The following is a 17,620-nucleotide window of genomic DNA, read 5'->3' on the forward strand; positions in this document are numbered from 1 at the left end:
TTTTTTATCTTTTATATATATAAAAAATAAAAAAAAAGTTGAAATATATTAAATAAATTAAAAATAAATTAATTTATGAAAAAAATTATAAACAAAAAATAATAATATTCGCATTTAATAAAAATAAAGTAAATATATTACTTTAAAATAATCAAATCATAATATTAAATAATTATTTATTAATCAAAATTAAATTTGTGGAAATAAAAAATAAAATAATATAAGTATCATAATTTATCCTATTTTTATTAATCTTCTATTTAAAGATTTTATTTCCAACATTAAACTACATTTTTAATTAACATACTAACAGTTATAGGTCCAACACCTCCTGGAACTAAATTTATTAATTTAGCCTTTTAAGATACCTTTTTTAAAAAATTTAATAAAATATAATTATTTATAATACTTTATTAAATTCCACATCTCCAACAACTCTCCTTTTATCGATTTTTCTAATTCCTTTATTACATCCAGCATCAATAACAATAACTCCTTCTTTAACAAAATCTCCTTAAATCAAATTTCTAACACCAGCCGCACTAATAATAATATCAGCCTTAAAAACTTAAATATATACATACTTTTCTAAAAAAAAAAAAATTACATCTTTAACTGATTCCTGAATATTATTATGGATATCACAGAATTTTACAAAGGCACCTTTTTAAAGTAATAAAAAAGATAAAGGAATTCCTACTAGAATACTTTTTCCAACTAAAGTAATATTTTTATGTTTTAAATCTACATTATGAACTTCAAAAATATGCATTATTGCATGTGCTGTACATGGAAGTTATTTATTATGTTTTTAATCGAAAGTTATTTATTAAAAATTTATACTTTTTTATAAACAATCAACATCTTTAATAGGATTTATACTATCTATAACCTATTGCTTTATTATATGACTTGGTATTGGAAATTAAGTTAGAATGGAATCTATATTTGGATTTTCATTATAATCTTTTAGTTTTTCTAAATATTGTTCTTTTGTAACATTTTTTGGAAAGTGACATAGTTCTTCTTCCACTCCTACTTTTTTGCATGCTTTTCGTTTAATTCTTATATATGAGAGGCTTCCTGGACTATCTCCAACTAATATTATGGCTAGTTTTGGGGGTCTAATATTATTTTCTTTTTTTTTTTATTAATGGAAATTTTTAATGTTTATATTTATTTACTTTTTATTTAATATTTTATATCCTTTTTTTAATTTTTTAATATATTTGAAGCTATTTTTAAACCATTTATTACGTTTTATTGTTAATAAACTAATTTAATAAAATCTTTTATTTTCATAATTTATTTTTTGTATTTATATTTTATTATATATATTATTATTATTATATTTATATATATAATATACTTATTATTATATATTTTTTTATTAAAATTACTTTTTTATTAAAAATAAAAAAAAATATATATTTATGTTTTTATTTTAAAATAAACAAATAATTAGCCAAATTTAGAACAAGTTAAATTTTTTTTATTTAAATAATATAAATTATCTTATATAATAAATATATAATTAATTAAATATTTGTTTAAGAAAAATATATAAAATAAAAAAAATATAAAAAAATAAAAGAATAAAAATAATATTATATATCCGTAAGCATCGATGGTTTGATTTATCAACTTTATTTGTGTTGATTAAAATTCAGACAGATGCTAAAATTGAAGTCATAATAAACAGAAGAAAGGAAATTCAAAAAAAATTATTTCTTTTCGTTTAACTTGAAACAATTAAATATAAAATTAAAAAAAAATAGGAAATTATAAAAGAAAGAAAAAATTTAAGAAAATAAATTGTATATAAAAAATTATAAAATATATATCTACAAATATAAAATAAAAAAAAGAGAAAATGTTCGAAAATAATATATTAAAATATTAATATATTATTTAAAAATAATTTTTTTCAAATAATTAATTGAAAAAAATTAATATTTAAAATAAAAATTATATAAAAAGAATTTATAATATATATATATAAATATATATATAATTAAATATATAATTATATTATATATAATTTATATAAATATAATATTTATATTATTATAAAATAATATCTAAAAAAATAATTTAAAATATAATAATATAATATAAAATATTAAATATATTATTATAGAATAATTTGTAATTAAATTTTTTAATATTTTCATAAATCATTTATTAATTAAACCAATTAAAACCATTACTAATTTTTCTTTTTTAAAACTAAAATATGTGGAGTCCATGCCAATAAAATCACTAAAAAGCAAAAAAATAATAAAAAAGTAAATGTGTAAATATTATTAATTGTATTATTTATATTAAACAAAATCTAATTATTTAAATTTTAAATAATTTATTAAAAATTCTTATATATAAAGCAATCTAAAACTTAAAAAAGTTAATTTTAAGTTGAAAAATTTTAATCTTCTTAAAAATTTTAATTAATTTTCTAAACAATCGATTCTATAAATATATCACAATTATAATTATTTTTTTCTATTTATTTAAAATTATTATATTAATTTTCATTTAAACAAGACGTACATGTAAAATTAAACTTTTATCTATTAATTTTATTAAAAAAGATTGTTTATTATAAAATTTCTCCTTTTTTTAAATCAAAATAAGTTCCTTCTTGAGGGTTTTAGATTTTTAAAAAAGATGCAATTTCAAATTCCTAAACAACTAATTATAAATTTTTAATTTTTTTTATATTTTTAATTATTTCATCAGTTTTAACATCGTTTAAATTTCTAATTTAATAAAGAAAAAGAAAAATAATAAACATAATAAACATTAAATGAAATAAAATCGAAACTTTAAAGCATTATCTTAATTTTTTGTTTGTATTTTATTCAACTAAATATTTATAAAGTTCTTTTATTTTAGATACAAAAGTAAATTAAACAAATACAATCGATACTATAGATAAAAGTATTATGAAATTGCAAGCTATAAATAATATTTCGTTAAAGTTTTTATTTTAAAAACTTTCATTGAATTTTATATTATCGTTTTTTTTATGTTTTCTATTAATTAGCTTAAAATTGATAACTTATTTATACTTTTTTCTAATATTTTTTAATTTAATTCATTTTCTTCTTAAATTTATTAATTAAAATTATCAAGCTAAGTTTTATATAATTGCTATTCACTTTAAATTTCTACATTTTATATTAATTAATATGCTTTTTAAATCTAATTTTCTACCTATTTTTTTGTTTATTTAATTTTTTATTGCTTTTTTTGTTTTTACTATTTATTTTTATTCATTATCTTGTTTTTTATTTTAATTTAATTCTATTAGGTTACAATATTTATTAAATTCGTAATTTAAACTACTTACTTATAGTAATAAATCTGTTAGTTTTTAACTTTATGTATATTATTTATTTGAATTTACTGATAATTAATATAATGTCAATGATATTATAATATGACCAAATAAAATTATTATTAAGGCAATAAACTATACTTTTTTATTCATTTTGTTTGTTTTTTTTTTTTTTTATAATTAAATTTAAATAAAAATAAAAAATAATATGTATTAGTATTTATAAATAAAATATTAACATAAATTTACAAAAATGATATAAATATTATTATTATTTTTATATAAAATAACTATAATGGAAATAAAAAACAATTAATTTCTAAACACAAATTATATTATATTTGAAAAACAAAAAAAAAAAATCATTAATATCCTTCATTTTTAAAATTACGTTTCATTATATTAAATTTAACATTAATTTCTCCAATATGTTTAGTTTTTAATACTTTTTTAAAATAAAAATTATTAACAAAAAAATAAAACTAAAAAAGTTACTATTTCTTCCTTAAGCATCGCCAATAGTTTTTTTAACATCATTCATTTTTACTTCTTGAGTAGTAAAATAACTAAAAAATTACGATATTGAGTTAGTTGCAAGTGTTTTATAGATTCTAATAGTTCTTTCATGAGTCCCTGACTATGATGGTATATGAGTACTTCCATAACCTCTAATTTCGGACAAACCAAAAAAATTATACCCGTAAATTTAAACTATTAATTAAGGCCAACCAAAAGGGGATTCTAATTCGAAATTTCCTTCAAAAGGTAAATTAAATATTATTTCTTTATTATATGAACCAAATGATTATGAAAATTAAGATTTTCCTTCTAAAATATGCTTTTTATTAGAAAAAAATAAAAATAAAATTAATATGATCTTTAAATAAATATTTATTTATTTTATATTTACCAAGTTACCAATTGGTTTAAAATTAGATCCATATGATATTTCATATTAACACATTAATGTATTTTCACCATCAAACTAAATAATTTTTATTTTTTATAATTTATTTTAATATTATTTTATAAATATTTGTTTACTTCTCCACTTTCTATTAATCCTTTTATATATAAAGTTGGTTTTTTTTATAAATCCTTTTATTGGTTTTATATAGACGAAGGTTTTAAAATTGATTGAACTTATTATATATTCATTTTAATTTTATTTTGGTAATGAAACTTTAATATTTTATATATAATAATAAATTTAAAATTAAATAATTAGTATTTTTTTAAAATAATATGTTTAAATATATTTTAAAAAAATTTTATATATATTTTTATTATATTAAAAAATATTAATGTATAATTATTTTTTTAAAACAAGCATTTTTAAATAAATCATAATTAAAAAATTTTACTCATTGTTTTTTTACACAGATTAATTTAATAAATAATAATCAAATGTTTTTTATCAATTTTTATCCAATAATAATATTTAAACATTAATTATATTAAATATAATTATATATATATATAAAGGTATTTTTTTTTAATTCATTAATTCCATATTCTGCATTACTATATTTGTTAAAAAAAAATTGGAAAGTATATTATATATATTATTACATTTTGGGAATTTTCATTTTATATTAAAACAAAGTTTTCAAAAACTTTCTTAAATTCAGTATTTATGATATTATCAAAAATCATATGATCTTCTCTAAAATTTTTGATTAAAACATTTACTCTTATTAAGAGTTTATTTATTTCAATATTTAATTTATTAATTTCTTCCTACAAAAAATATTATAAAAAAAATTATTTTAATATTTGCTAATTTCTTGAATATTTCATTTACATTATTTTCGATTTGATTTAATTAATTTAATTTAATATATATCTGATTTCTTAAATTACTTCTTTCATTTATAATTTCTAAGCAATTATCATAATATTTTAAAATTTCCTTATATGTATTAATATATATATATATATATATATATATATATATATATATATATATATATATTTGAATTATAATATTCAAACTAATTTTTAATATTTATTTATTTTACTTTTAAAGGCTCTATTATTTATAAAATTATAAAGCTTAAATTAGCCTTTTAAAATTCAGTAGATTTAATTAATTAACTATAAAATTTTTCGACTTTTTTATCATTTTTAGCTTTTTTTTTAAAAAATAATGATTTTTAAGTAATATTATATATAATAATTATATTAATTTTTTATAAATACTAAAACTATGAAAAGAAATAGAAATCTGTTCAAAATTGAGTGCTTATTTAAGTTTAAACTCATAAGTACTTTTAAGCTAGTTGAATATCCTTTAAGTTTATTATTTTTGAATTAAATATCCTTTTTAATATTCTAAAAACTCTTAACCTTCTTGAGAAAAATCATCAATTTAATTATCAATTTGTTTTTAAAGATTATAGAATTTTAATAAATAGGGAATTACATTAATTATTTTATTTAAAAATCCTTTTTTTTAATTTATTTATTGATTTTTATTTTAATTATTCATTTTTAACTAGAATTTCTTTGTATATATTATTTTTATATAATCAAAAAAATTTAATAAATTAAATACTTTGCTTTATTAAGTTATGAATTATTTAAATTATTCGCAATATTTAAGTTTGGGATGTTCATAAAATTTATTTAAAAAAAAATTTAAAGAAGTAATTCTTTGGCTTAAGAAATTCTTATTATTTTCAGTATTTATTTTATCAAATTTAGTAAATATATTCTTTTCTGGAAGACTTGGTAAAATAAAACCCGGATAAGCTGATTTTACACTTTAATATAAGCTTTCGAAATCTGTGTATCTCCTTTAAACTTTATGAATTAATTAATTTTCATTTTCATATTTTTAAAAAACTTTTATTATATATATTTGTAAATCTAATATTAGCCTATATTTATATATTTTTTAAATTATATTATGTTTATACCATTCGGATTTTTGATCATATTCATCTACAAATATTTCTAAATTATCAAAATCCATGTCTTATTGGATTTATTCGGCTTCGTAAATTTCATTTTCATCAAAATATGTAATTTATTCAATATCATCTTCAATATTGATGTTATAGTTTTAATCGCCAATTAAATCAATATTTGGCATATATTGAATATTTTAACTTAAATAGGAATATTATTATTTTTCTTCCATTTGATTTTTTTTAATTATTATTTATATTACAAAGTTTTTTTTTTTTTTTTTAAGAATATATTAATTTTCTATTATTATGATTTAATATTTTTTTTTTTTAATTTAAGACGATTATAATACATTTTAATATTATTATTTTTTTTATATAAGAATGATAATATACATTTAGTTTATTCAAAAAAAAATAAAAAATATCCATCATTATATTTATTTAAACAAAAATAATAGAAACTTTATTATTATATAAAAAAAATTAATATTTATAAATAGAATATATATGATGTTTTAAAATCAAAGAATATTATAAAAAGAATTTTTAAATAAGAAAAAATTAAATTATAAAAACTATTATTTTTTCATAAAAAAATAATATAATAATAATTTTAATTGCATTATATATATCATTATCCTATAATTTTTTTTTTTCTATTAATATAAATATTTTAATAATAAAAAAGCTAACTTTATATTCTTAGTTATTTTATAAAAATATATAAATAAAAAAATATTAATTTTAATCTATTTTTTAAACAAAAGGAAAATTTATTAAATATTAAAACTTTAAAGCAAAAAATATAATAAATAATAAAGATGTAAAAACTGAAAAATTTATTAATAGAAAGAAATCATGAAGAAGTTGAAAAAACCAAGACTTTATCAGAACTTAATCGTTAAGAGTACATAAAACTCTTATGGTAATTAATAAACCCAACTTTATCAATAGCGATTGGGGTAGTTTTAAATGTTTTTTTTTAATCAATAAGTTTACATTTTGCTGGAAATCTACCTAATCCAAATATATTAAATGGTATAGGATTATCTAACACAATGTTAAATATAACCGGTGTAGTTTTTTTGCTTGGCTTAAATTAAGGTTTTGGTTCATTATCAGCTCGTGCTTTTAGTGCTGGGAAATATGATTTAATGTATAATTATTTATCTAAGAGTATTTTAACAATTTTCCTCGTATCTTTTTTTTTATTTTTTATCTCTTTTTTTTAGAAAAGAATATTAATAACACTTCATTAGGATTCTGAAATATCTTTTTTTGCACGAGAATATAGTATTTAGATATTTTTTGGTCTAGTTTGTTATTTTTTATTTGATTGTTTCAAAAACTACCTTAATTCTTTAGGATTATTTAATGAACCAATGTATATTTAATTATTTTCTCTTGCTTTTTAGTGGATTTTGTGTAATATATTTGTAAATTCTTTAAAAATGGGATTAAGGGGAATTACACTAGCAACGAATATAAGTTATTTTGTTTCTTTAATATTGATTTTGTTTTTTATAAAATATAAGAATATATAAATGTAAATTCTTTATGATAAAAAAAGTATTTTTAAAAATTATTTTAAATATATAAAGTATGTAGCTATTATAGCTTTTCCTATATAAATAGAGCGAATAGGGTTCGAAATAAATACTTTCCTAATAGGTTCTTTGAAAATAAGTCATTTTTTTTCAGCACATATTATATTATGTAATATAAATTTCACTTGCTATTCTTTCTATTTAGGATTAGGGGGTGCGCTTATTATTTTAACTTCAAATGCTATAGGAGAAAATAATTATAAAAAAGTTTTAAATTTTCTTAATTTGGGATATTAATTGGGTACTTTTATGGGTTGTATATTCCTTTTTACAATCATAAAGTTTAATTCTTAAATAATATCTTTTTATACTAACGACTCATTAATAGCAGAGCCTTTAAAAACTTTGTGTAAAATATATTACTCTTTATTAGTTATTGATATGGCTTAATGTTCTTAATAGGGTGTTTTAAAAGGTATTGGGAAAGGAAATGTGATTTTCTTCTTTTTTGTACTTTGTTATTTAGTTATAGGTTTACCATTGTCTTGTTTTTTAGGATTTTATAAAGGCTTGTAATTAAATGGATTTTGGATAGCTTTCTGCTTTTCGTTTTTATGTATTTTAATTTGCTAAAGTGTGATTTTATATAGAACTGAAATGAAGTAGTAAATTTAAGAATAACATGATTATATTAATCAGGATTAGAATTTATTAATCGAATCATAACCATAGATTGAATTATAAACTATTAATTGATTTTATTTATATTATTAATATATATATACATTTATAATATTGCTATTATATTATTTCATTTAGCATTATACATTATATTTAAACTATAATATTTATTTTTTAAACATTTAATTTTAATTAAATTTTGATTATTTTTATAATATTTAAAATTTTTTTTAATTAATTATTAAAAATAAAAAAAAAAACATAATTCTCAATCTAAATCGTTTAAATCTTCTTTTTATTAAAAAATTTCTTGAACTTTGTAAACTTTCTCTACTTCTTAATTTTATTAATAACTATTCTTTTAATTTAAAACTTCTTCAATATTTAAATTTTTTTAATCTAAATTAACTTGCTAATTAGATTCACATTAATTTGTTATATTTTCTTTATTATTGTTTTATTTTTCTTAACTAATCTTTTTACATTAAAATTTGTGATCTTTCCAATGAATAACCTTAATATTATAAAAAAAATATATATGTTTGTATATATATATATAAATATATATATTTATATATATATATATATATATAATTAAAATTATTTACTTAACATTCTCTTGTACAATACCAAACACTTTTACATGCAGAACATCTTTTAGTAGCATCTTTTTACATTGCTCACATTTAAAGCCTTCTAAGAGTCCCTCGACAATATTTTATCCGTAAAGATCAGCTAGTCTTTTCATGTCTTCTTTAGCTTATTCTATATCATAAATGAAGTATTATTATTTTTATTTTTCAGCAATATCCTTCCAGTTTTTTCCTTTTGATATTTTTTCTCTTATTTCCGGAATTTACTAAACAATAAATGGATTATTTTAAGCTATAGATTAGACTTGTATTATAGATAATTCTTCTAATGATCTTAACATATGAGATAAATTAGGAATTTAATCCATGAGAATTTCATTCATATATTTTCTTAACTAATATTAATATAATTTTATTAAAAAATAAAATATACTAATATATTACTCTTAATAAATTAGATTTTCTAAATTCATTTAATTCATATTTTTTTCTACAATCTGCGCTCATAAATAAATTATAAATAGCAATCCATACATTAGCTTCTATTTTTATAATTTTACTATATTCATTTTTTTCAACAATAACCCACTTACTATTTTCATATTTTTCCCTTTCATCATTATGATTTTGCCTTAACCAAGGCTTATTTTCTATCAAAGGTACAAATACGCATAAAATGTCAGTAACTTCAAGTAGATGATGTAGAGTTCCTATGGGTAAATACTAAACATAATCAGTAATAAATCTAATAATAGAAATACACATCATTCCTATTTTGAATTCAATATCTTCGATTTATTCATTGAATTCTTATTCTCGAGTTTTTGCGAGCATTTCTTCAACGGATTTTTTTGTAATTTTCTTCTTTTAATAATTCGCTAAATTTAAAAGTTTTCTATAACAATAATCTATTAGTTCAACCAAATATTCTTCAGCAGAATCTATGGCAGTTCTATGATACATAACTACTTCTAATAAATTACAAATTACTGATTCGTGGTATATTGCAATATAATTTCTGTATGTGTTTGTTATTAATAAATGATTTTTTATTAAAGGAAGAACTTTTTATTTCCATAATTCAGTTTAGACTAAATCAAATATTAATATTTTTAATTTATCGAATGTTACCATTGTATCCATTATAAATTCGTCGCTTTTCATTAATGCATTAACATGTGCTTGCATATTTAATCTTTAGTATATTTCGTCTTATTTAAACCATCTTTTTTTATTTTTATTTTAATAGTATATATATATTTTTTGTATAATGTAAAATTACTCATTGCTACCATATTCTTCTATATTAATTATTCTTAATTTTTCTATTAAATGTTCAGCTTCGAAATTTGATAATACATCTCCAAAATGTAAATCTTAATATTACATTTAAATTTATATAAGAATTTTTTATTTATATAGGTGTTATTAATATATTTAAATATATTTTTTTTAAATTTAATTAAAAAAAAATTATTTTATTTTTATGAAAAAAAAAATTTATATGTATTAAAAAAGATAAATATACAACTAGTTTCAATTTTTATATAGATAATCACAAATAATTATACATAAAAAAAAATATATAAAAAAAAAATAGTAAAAAAATATTAATAAATATAAAAAAAAAAATTAAAAAAAATTATAAAAAATTAATAAATAATAATATTTTATGTAATTATATAAAAATATATATATAAATATATAAATATATAATTTTATAAATATAATATAAATATTTATATTTATATATAAATAAATATATATATATATATTTATATCTTTGTATATCTTAATGTATTTTTTTTTTAATTCTTTAATTTTTTTTTTTTAGATAACATAATAACACAAAAATATAAATCTAAAAGTTATAATATTTTTTGTAAAAATAATAAAAAAACAAAATCAACAATTATACAAATAGATTTAAAAATTATATCGAAATAAACATATTTATTTTATAATAAAAATAAATATATATTTGTATTTATTTTATATTTTTAAAAATAAATAATTTTTTATAATATTTATATCTATTAGTATAATTAATTTATTAATCTTATATATCATTAATTATTAATATATTTTTCAAATTAAAATGTTTTTTTAATAATATATATATTTTTTTTATATATATTTTTATTATTTTGTATTTTTATCTTTTTATGTCTTTTTAGGTGTGACTTATATATATGAAGTGTGTTTAGTATATTTTTTGAATTAAATTAATAAAATATATCTTTTTCATTTAAAAAATAAAAATCATTAATTTTTATATTGAGTACAAAAAAATTAATTATAATAAAAATTAGTTATTTTTTTCTTTAATGTTAATTTAAGCAAGATAGACAGAATTTTTAGTTTTATACTTAAAATGTGATTATTTATTATTTTATATAAAATAATTCTATTAGTATTAACATATTAAAGAGTATATTAGTGCCTTTAAAAAAGTTAAAACTATTTTTCTTTTTTTATAATTATGTTTAAGAATTTTTGACTATAATATAATATATTAAAGATATATATAATCATTTTTTTTATATTACTCTTTTTTATTTAAAAATCAATTTTTTTTTACTATGTTAATTATTAATTAAATATGATATATTTTATAAAATATATAAAAAATATTAATATATATTTTATAAATAATTTTTAATAATTAATATGCAAATTTTAATAAATAAATATTTTCTTTATATAATTAAATTTCAAATTAAAATAATTATTTGATTTTTTTAAAATTATTTATAATAAATAGTTTAACAATTATATTTTATTTATATATAAACTATAATAAGCATTAGTTATATATATGTAAATGTTATTTATATAAAATAAATTAAAATATTTTAGTAAATTTTGTAATTTTATTATTATATAAATTTTATGTTTTTTTAAATCTAAAATTTTCACATAAAAAAAACAAATAATGAATAATAAATTAATAATAAATTTTTCCTTTATTATCATTCCAATTTTTTTTTACTATCCTTTTTACATTAGTTGATCTTAAAAGGATAGAATTAAAAAATAATAATAATAATAAAAATATAATGATAATAATAATAATAATAATATAAAATTTTTATTTTTTTATTTTTTTATTCCACATCTGGATAATAAAAAAATATTATTTTAAATTTATTCTTTTAAAAAAATATAGAGAACTCAGTTATTTTCTATTAATTTAAAAAAAAAAAAATCAAATAAATAAATTTATATATAAAATTACCATTTTTGTTATTATTTTCATTAATTTAATTTAATTGAGTTTCATTTAAAAACTTGGATTCACTAAAAGCCTATGTCATATTTCCCATAAATGCGAAATTATTTTATCGTAAGGTAAGAGTACTGTTTTCACTTGAATATTAATTCATAAAGCATTTACTAAAATCTTCAAAATTAATTTCAGAATTCAAATTTTTTTCACCAGCTAAATCATAAAAGATACATTAAAAAACATTTTCTTAAAGCATAATATTTTCTCTAATAAGTGTATTTTTAATGCTTTAATAATTAACATATCCTTTATTATCAATATCTATGTAATTAAATAGCAATTTGCACGTATTAATATCTTAGAGAAATTTTAAATCTTATGTACTTTCAATAAATTAGGAATATTCAATTATATTATCTTCTTTGATTTATTTAAATAGATAGCAATTAGATAAATTTTTAATAATTTAAGTTATTTATGAATAATTTTCGCATTATATGTGTTAATTAATACTTTCAAAAAATGAATTTATAGTAATAACTCCATATTAATCTTAATCAATAAATCTTATTTTATTTTTTTTAAATAAAAAAATAATAAAATATGTTTACTTAAATATTTTTGTAATAGTATTAATATGATTTTAATTTTGGTTAATTTTATTATTAATATGAATACAAAATCTTTAGAAATTATTTAATTTTTCAACATAATTTTTCAAATTATTAATATACTAAAGTTATATATATCTTCTTTCTGTAATTTAGTTATTTCTAATCATTCTAAACCATTAATGTTTTAAAGCTTAGGATATATTAATTCGTTTTTTTACATCTACACATATCATTTTTCCTATCAAATCTTTCATTTACTTAGAAATTTTTAAATCTTTCTTAAAAGAATATTCTCCTTTTTATATTTTCTCGAAAATTTCGTTTTAGTTTTTACCGTTAAAAGGAAATTCGCCACATAAAATTATATATATAATTATACCGAGACTCCATATATCACATTTAATGTCGTATTTTCCTAATAAAACTTCAGGAGCAATATAATTTACACTTCCAACAGTTGTCTATAAACCTTCATTTTTATCATAATTATTGTTTTTTGCAAAATATTATTTTGATAAACCGAAATCTATCATCTTGATTTCATTTGAGGATGAGCTAAAAATAAAATTTTCTGGCTTCAAATCTCTGTGAACAATTCCTAATTAATGTAAATATTTTACAGATAAAAATATTTAATAAATTATCTAAACGGATTCTTTTTCACTTAATTTGCCTTTTTCCATTATTTTGTGTAAAAGCAAATCACCTTTAATTAACTATATTTATAAAATATAAATAAAGAATTATATTATATACTATTATATACCTCTATAACTAAATATAAACGATTACCATTTAAAAAAACTTCATGAAGTTTAGCTATATTAGGATGATCTAATTATTATTAAATATGAATTTCTCTTTATATTTGTATTAATTATTATTAGTTAAGTTTGTTTATTTTAATTTGCTTTAAAGCAAAAAATTATTTAGAATTAGATATTAAACAAGCTTTTTTAACAACACCAAATGTACCTTTTCCTTGTTTATATATAAATATATATATATATATATATATATATATATATATATATATATTTATATATATATTTAAATATATAATATATATTTACTACATAAATAATTTTTTTTTATATATTTATTTATTTTATATTTTTTTATTATTTTATTTATTATTTTCTACTTTATTTAGTTATTTTTACCTAGTATTTTTCCTTATATTCTATAGATTTTATTTATGTCTTCTGTACATGCGTTTATCATTACCTCTTTATTATTTATACTATTGTATAAATCTATTTTCTTTTTATAAAATATTGATGAATTTTTCTCAGAATTTTGTTATTAACTTTTTTGAGAAGGGCTAAATAAGTTTTATGTATTAAAATTATTCTTTTCTATTTCTTAAATACTTGATTATTTACTCTTACTTTTAGTTATACAGCTTTAGCCCATATTATATGTTTATTTTAATTTTTTTGGTTTTATATATATTTAATTATTTAATAATTAATTATTATTTTTTTTATTTTTATTTTTATTATTTTTAAAATGACTGAGTTTATTCAATAATAGAAAAATAAGAATTATATATATTTTTTTTAAGGATTTATATTAAAATATTTTTAATAAATTTCAAATATTAAATAGTTTTTACTATTCTTTATAAAAATGTTTTAAGAATTCAACTCATTTTTTATTTTTTTTCTATTAAAATAATATAATAATTTACAAAAATAGAAAATTCTATAATATATTCTTTTATCAATTTTTTTCTCTTCAAAAACAAAAAATATTTATTTATTATAAAATTTTACATACTTTATATATTATTTAATCTTGATATAGTATATAATATAATTTATAAATTAATAAATCTAAATATTATATATATATATATATTCATTTTTTTAAACTTTTGAATAGTATTTATTTTTTATTTATGTAATTTTTAATTATATTTAATAAATTAAGAAGAATAATTAAATATAATATATTTTTATTTTATTTTATATATTTGTTTATTTAATATATATTAATTTCTAGCATTTTTTAATTTAATATCTTTAATTAATTATAGTATTTGTAAATTATTTTAATTTTTTTTTATATAAACTAATAAATTTATATTTATTATAATAATTTTTTCTAAATTATTTTAATAATTTATTTATTTTTTATATAATATTTTATTTAATTATATAAACTTATATTTTTTTTAAATAAAATATTTAATATCAACATTTAATAAAAAATATTTAATATCAAAATTTATTAAAAAAATTAGTTAAAAACATTAAAAAGATAATAATATAATTAAAATTAATTTATTTCAAATTAATTCTTTTCTAATATATTATTTTAATAATATATTTTTAACTTTTTTAAATAATTTAGTTTTTAATAATTTCTAAATATATAAAAAAAATAAGTAATTTAGAATGAACAATACCAAAAGAAAACAATTATTTAAAATAATTATATTAGGTGATTCTGGGTAACATAAACTTATAAAAAAATAACAAAATAAACTAAATTAAATATAAAAATAAAAATAGAGTAGGAAAAACATCTTTAATGAACTAGTATATATTAATTTCCAATATAAATAATAATATTTATATTATTTAAAAAAATAAAATAATATATATATAAAAAAGATATGTAAATGCTCGCTTTACTTAATAATATAGAGCTACAGTAGGAGCCGATTTTATGGCGAAAGAAGTTATGATAGATGATCGTATGGTTACTTTGCAAGTTATAAAAAAAAAAAAAAAAACTAAAAAATTTTAATAATAAAAAAAAATTAAAAGATTTGGGATACTGCAGGATAAGAAAGATTTTAATCATTAGGAGGTGCTTTTTATAGAGGAGCAGATTGTTGTGTTCTTGTTTATGATATTACAAATAAGAAAGTATTAGCATTTTTTTTTTTTTAAATATAAATAAAAAAAAAAATCATATAGTTTTTTTTTTATTAATTTGTTTTAATCTAAAATTTATTTATTTTATTAATATTTTTTTAAATATACATAAACATAATAATATTTTAATATAATTCCTCATAATAAATAGAGCTTTGAAAGTTTAGAAAGTTGGAAAGAAGAATTTAAATAATAAGGTTAACCAAAAGATCCTGATAATTTCCCTTTTGTTGTTTTAGGAAATAAATGTGATAGAGCTTCTGAAAGAAAGGTTGAATCAGATTTCGCTTCATAATGGTGTAAATCACATGGAGATCTTTTAAATTTTGAAACCTCTGCTAAAGAAGATACTAATGTAAATTAAGCTTTTACTGCAATAGCTAAAGCAGCTGCATCTTAATCATAAGAAGAGGAGATGTAAATATTATTTTTTAATATTATTATTTATTTTATATATTAAAAAAAGATTCTTTCCAACTAATAATGTTGTTTTAAAATAAGATTAAAAATCAAATAGAAAAAAAGTTGATTCTTGTAGTTGTTGAAAGAAAAATTATATATTTTAAATTTTTAATATATTTCTTTATAGTTATTATATTTTTAATATTAATTGTAAATTTTATTTTATGTTTTATATTTTATATTAATTTTTAAGATTAATTATTTATAAATAAATATAGAAGAAAATATTAAAAAAAAAAAATTTATCAAAAAAAATGCGATTTTTTTTTTTTTAATTAAATTATGTATTAAAAAAAAAAAAAAAAAAAAAAAATATAAATAAAATATATAAATATATATATATACATACATATTAAATATTTTAATATATTATAAATATAAAATCTTTAAATATAAATATAAAAAAAAATGATTTCCATATTTTTTTAATTATATTTTAATCTTAAAATATTATATATATAAACATTAATAAAAAACATAAATAAAAAGATATATAAATTTAATTAAACTTTAAAATTATAAAATATTTCAAAAAATATTAATAAATAATAATTTTAATAAATTAAAATAATAATCATAAAAAATATAATATAAATTAAACTAAAATAAAAAATAAAATAATAATATAAAATTAAGAAATATAGTAAAAATATATAAATAAAATATTAATATTTATAAAATAAAAATATGATAATAATAATTATAATAATAATAATAATAATAATAATAATAATAATAATAATAATAATAATAAAAAAAAAAAAAAAAATGATAATAATAATAATAATTATAATAATTGAAATAATTATTGTAAATATAATTATAATTTTATATATATTAAAAATTATATAGATATTATTTAATTTTATAAATAATATTTAAAAAACTTAAAATTTTCTAAAAATTAATTAATATTTATAATTATTTATTTTATATATATTTTTTTTATTAATATATTAATACTATTTTTTTTTTTAAATATATTTTTATTTATATATATCTATTAATTTTTATATAATAATTTTTTTTTTTTTCTTATATTTTATAAAAATTTGATTAGAATTATATTTATTATTTTTGCTAATATATTATCATATAAATCAATTTTTTCTTAAAAAATAATGATCTATAATAATTGTATATATATATATTTAATAATGGAAAATATTTTTATTTTTTTCACATATTTATTTAAAATTAGATATATAAATATAAAAAATAAAGTTATATTAATATTTTATTTAAACTATTATTTTATATATATTTTTTTTAGATTAAATGATGAATTTATTTTTCTATATATATTTTAATTTGTTTATTATTTAAAAAATTTAAAATTCAGTCGTAGAAT

The 17,620-nt window shown here is 14.7% G+C and overlaps 6 protein-coding genes across 6 annotated transcripts, besides 48 other annotated features; 2 read left to right on the forward strand and 4 right to left on the reverse strand. All coding sequences in view use genetic code 6, as the record gives it.

Annotated features, from left to right (window-relative positions):
* Nucleotides 1-227: 227 nt before the first annotated feature.
* Nucleotides 228-772, reverse strand: IMG5_173280 (hypothetical protein; the record flags this gene model as incomplete). Its single annotated transcript, XM_004029726.1, has 3 exons — nt 228-368; nt 410-559; nt 608-772. The coding sequence occupies 3 exons, from the start codon at nt 770-772 to the stop codon at nt 228-230; spliced, it is 456 nt and encodes a 151-aa protein (XP_004029774.1).
* A 543-nt stretch (nt 773-1,315) lies between these two features.
* Nucleotides 1,316-1,391: a microsatellite.
* Nucleotides 1,316-1,409: a microsatellite.
* Nucleotides 1,327-1,384: a microsatellite.
* A 146-nt stretch (nt 1,410-1,555) lies between the features above and the next one.
* Nucleotides 1,556-1,593: a microsatellite.
* Nucleotides 1,556-1,605: a microsatellite.
* Nucleotides 1,556-1,608: a microsatellite.
* A 376-nt stretch (nt 1,609-1,984) lies between these two features.
* Nucleotides 1,985-2,065: a microsatellite.
* Nucleotides 1,985-2,081: a microsatellite.
* Nucleotides 1,986-2,123: a microsatellite.
* Nucleotides 2,069-2,131: a microsatellite.
* A 1,603-nt stretch (nt 2,132-3,734) lies between these two features.
* IMG5_173290 (B9 domain protein) lies at nt 3,735-4,708 on the reverse strand (the record flags this gene model as incomplete). The annotated part of the gene is made up of 4 exons (XM_004029727.1): nt 3,735-4,178; nt 4,251-4,325; nt 4,385-4,404; nt 4,705-4,708. 4 exons carry the CDS (start codon nt 4,706-4,708, stop codon nt 3,735-3,737), a joined length of 543 nt encoding a protein of 180 aa, XP_004029775.1.
* Nucleotides 4,574-4,624: a microsatellite.
* A 557-nt stretch (nt 4,709-5,265) lies between the features above and the next one.
* Nucleotides 5,266-5,315: a microsatellite.
* Nucleotides 5,316-5,792: 477 nt separating this feature from the next.
* Nucleotides 5,793-5,837: a microsatellite.
* A 414-nt stretch (nt 5,838-6,251) lies between these two features.
* Nucleotides 6,252-7,522, forward strand: IMG5_173300 (hypothetical protein; the record flags this gene model as incomplete). The annotated part of the gene is made up of 4 exons (XM_004029728.1): nt 6,252-6,366; nt 7,105-7,180; nt 7,250-7,431; nt 7,488-7,522. The coding sequence occupies 4 exons, from the start codon at nt 6,252-6,254 to the stop codon at nt 7,520-7,522; spliced, it is 408 nt and encodes a 135-aa protein (XP_004029776.1).
* Nucleotides 6,566-6,645: a microsatellite.
* Nucleotides 6,566-6,652: a microsatellite.
* Nucleotides 7,523-8,751: 1,229 nt separating the features above from the next.
* Nucleotides 8,752-12,402, reverse strand: IMG5_173310 (zinc mynd domain protein 10; the record flags this gene model as incomplete). Its single annotated transcript, XM_004029729.1, has 5 exons — nt 8,752-8,836; nt 9,092-9,471; nt 9,521-10,301; nt 10,359-10,452; nt 12,315-12,402. The coding sequence occupies 5 exons, from the start codon at nt 12,400-12,402 to the stop codon at nt 8,752-8,754; spliced, it is 1,428 nt and encodes a 475-aa protein (XP_004029777.1).
* Nucleotides 9,029-9,076: a microsatellite.
* Nucleotides 10,538-10,593: a microsatellite.
* Nucleotides 10,648-10,739: a microsatellite.
* Nucleotides 10,651-10,728: a microsatellite.
* Nucleotides 10,652-10,785: a microsatellite.
* Nucleotides 10,660-10,725: a microsatellite.
* Nucleotides 10,671-10,738: a microsatellite.
* Nucleotides 10,703-10,736: a microsatellite.
* Nucleotides 10,756-10,789: a microsatellite.
* Nucleotides 10,757-10,820: a microsatellite.
* Nucleotides 10,765-10,857: a microsatellite.
* Nucleotides 10,779-10,834: a microsatellite.
* Nucleotides 11,190-11,222: a microsatellite.
* Nucleotides 11,284-11,337: a microsatellite.
* Nucleotides 12,112-12,159: a microsatellite.
* Nucleotides 12,113-12,162: a microsatellite.
* Nucleotides 12,403-12,862: 460 nt separating the features above from the next.
* On the reverse strand, nt 12,863-13,997 carry IMG5_173320 (protein kinase domain protein; the record flags this gene model as incomplete). Its single annotated transcript, XM_004029730.1, has 3 exons — nt 12,863-12,871; nt 13,138-13,635; nt 13,686-13,997. 3 exons carry the CDS (start codon nt 13,995-13,997, stop codon nt 12,863-12,865), a joined length of 819 nt encoding a protein of 272 aa, XP_004029778.1.
* Nucleotides 13,907-13,988: a microsatellite.
* Nucleotides 13,998-14,013: 16 nt separating the features above from the next.
* Nucleotides 14,014-14,071: a microsatellite.
* A 322-nt stretch (nt 14,072-14,393) lies between these two features.
* Nucleotides 14,394-14,428: a microsatellite.
* Nucleotides 14,397-14,429: a microsatellite.
* Nucleotides 14,430-14,996: 567 nt separating this feature from the next.
* Nucleotides 14,997-15,095: a microsatellite.
* Nucleotides 15,050-15,098: a microsatellite.
* A 6-nt stretch (nt 15,099-15,104) lies between these two features.
* Nucleotides 15,105-15,162: a microsatellite.
* Nucleotides 15,110-15,154: a microsatellite.
* Nucleotides 15,123-15,165: a microsatellite.
* Nucleotides 15,166-15,321: 156 nt separating this feature from the next.
* Nucleotides 15,322-16,352, forward strand: IMG5_173330 (rab gtpase, putative; the record flags this gene model as incomplete). The annotated part of the gene is made up of 6 exons (XM_004029731.1): nt 15,322-15,377; nt 15,439-15,465; nt 15,541-15,640; nt 15,697-15,798; nt 15,959-16,224; nt 16,274-16,352. The coding sequence occupies 6 exons, from the start codon at nt 15,322-15,324 to the stop codon at nt 16,350-16,352; spliced, it is 630 nt and encodes a 209-aa protein (XP_004029779.1).
* Nucleotides 16,229-16,266: a microsatellite.
* A 47-nt stretch (nt 16,353-16,399) lies between the features above and the next one.
* Nucleotides 16,400-16,460: a microsatellite.
* Nucleotides 16,461-16,803: 343 nt separating this feature from the next.
* Nucleotides 16,804-17,066: a microsatellite.
* Nucleotides 16,813-16,900: a microsatellite.
* Nucleotides 16,963-17,078: a microsatellite.
* Nucleotides 17,079-17,080: 2 nt separating this feature from the next.
* Nucleotides 17,081-17,151: a microsatellite.
* Nucleotides 17,152-17,185: 34 nt separating this feature from the next.
* Nucleotides 17,186-17,298: a microsatellite.
* Nucleotides 17,234-17,299: a microsatellite.
* Nucleotides 17,300-17,620: the final 321 nt, after the last annotated feature.

This window comes from Ichthyophthirius multifiliis (genome assembly GCF_000220395.1).
Source record: "Ichthyophthirius multifiliis unplaced genomic scaffold scaff_1120509251271, whole genome shotgun sequence".
NCBI classification, from domain to species: Eukaryota; Ciliophora; class Oligohymenophorea; order Hymenostomatida; genus Ichthyophthirius; species Ichthyophthirius multifiliis.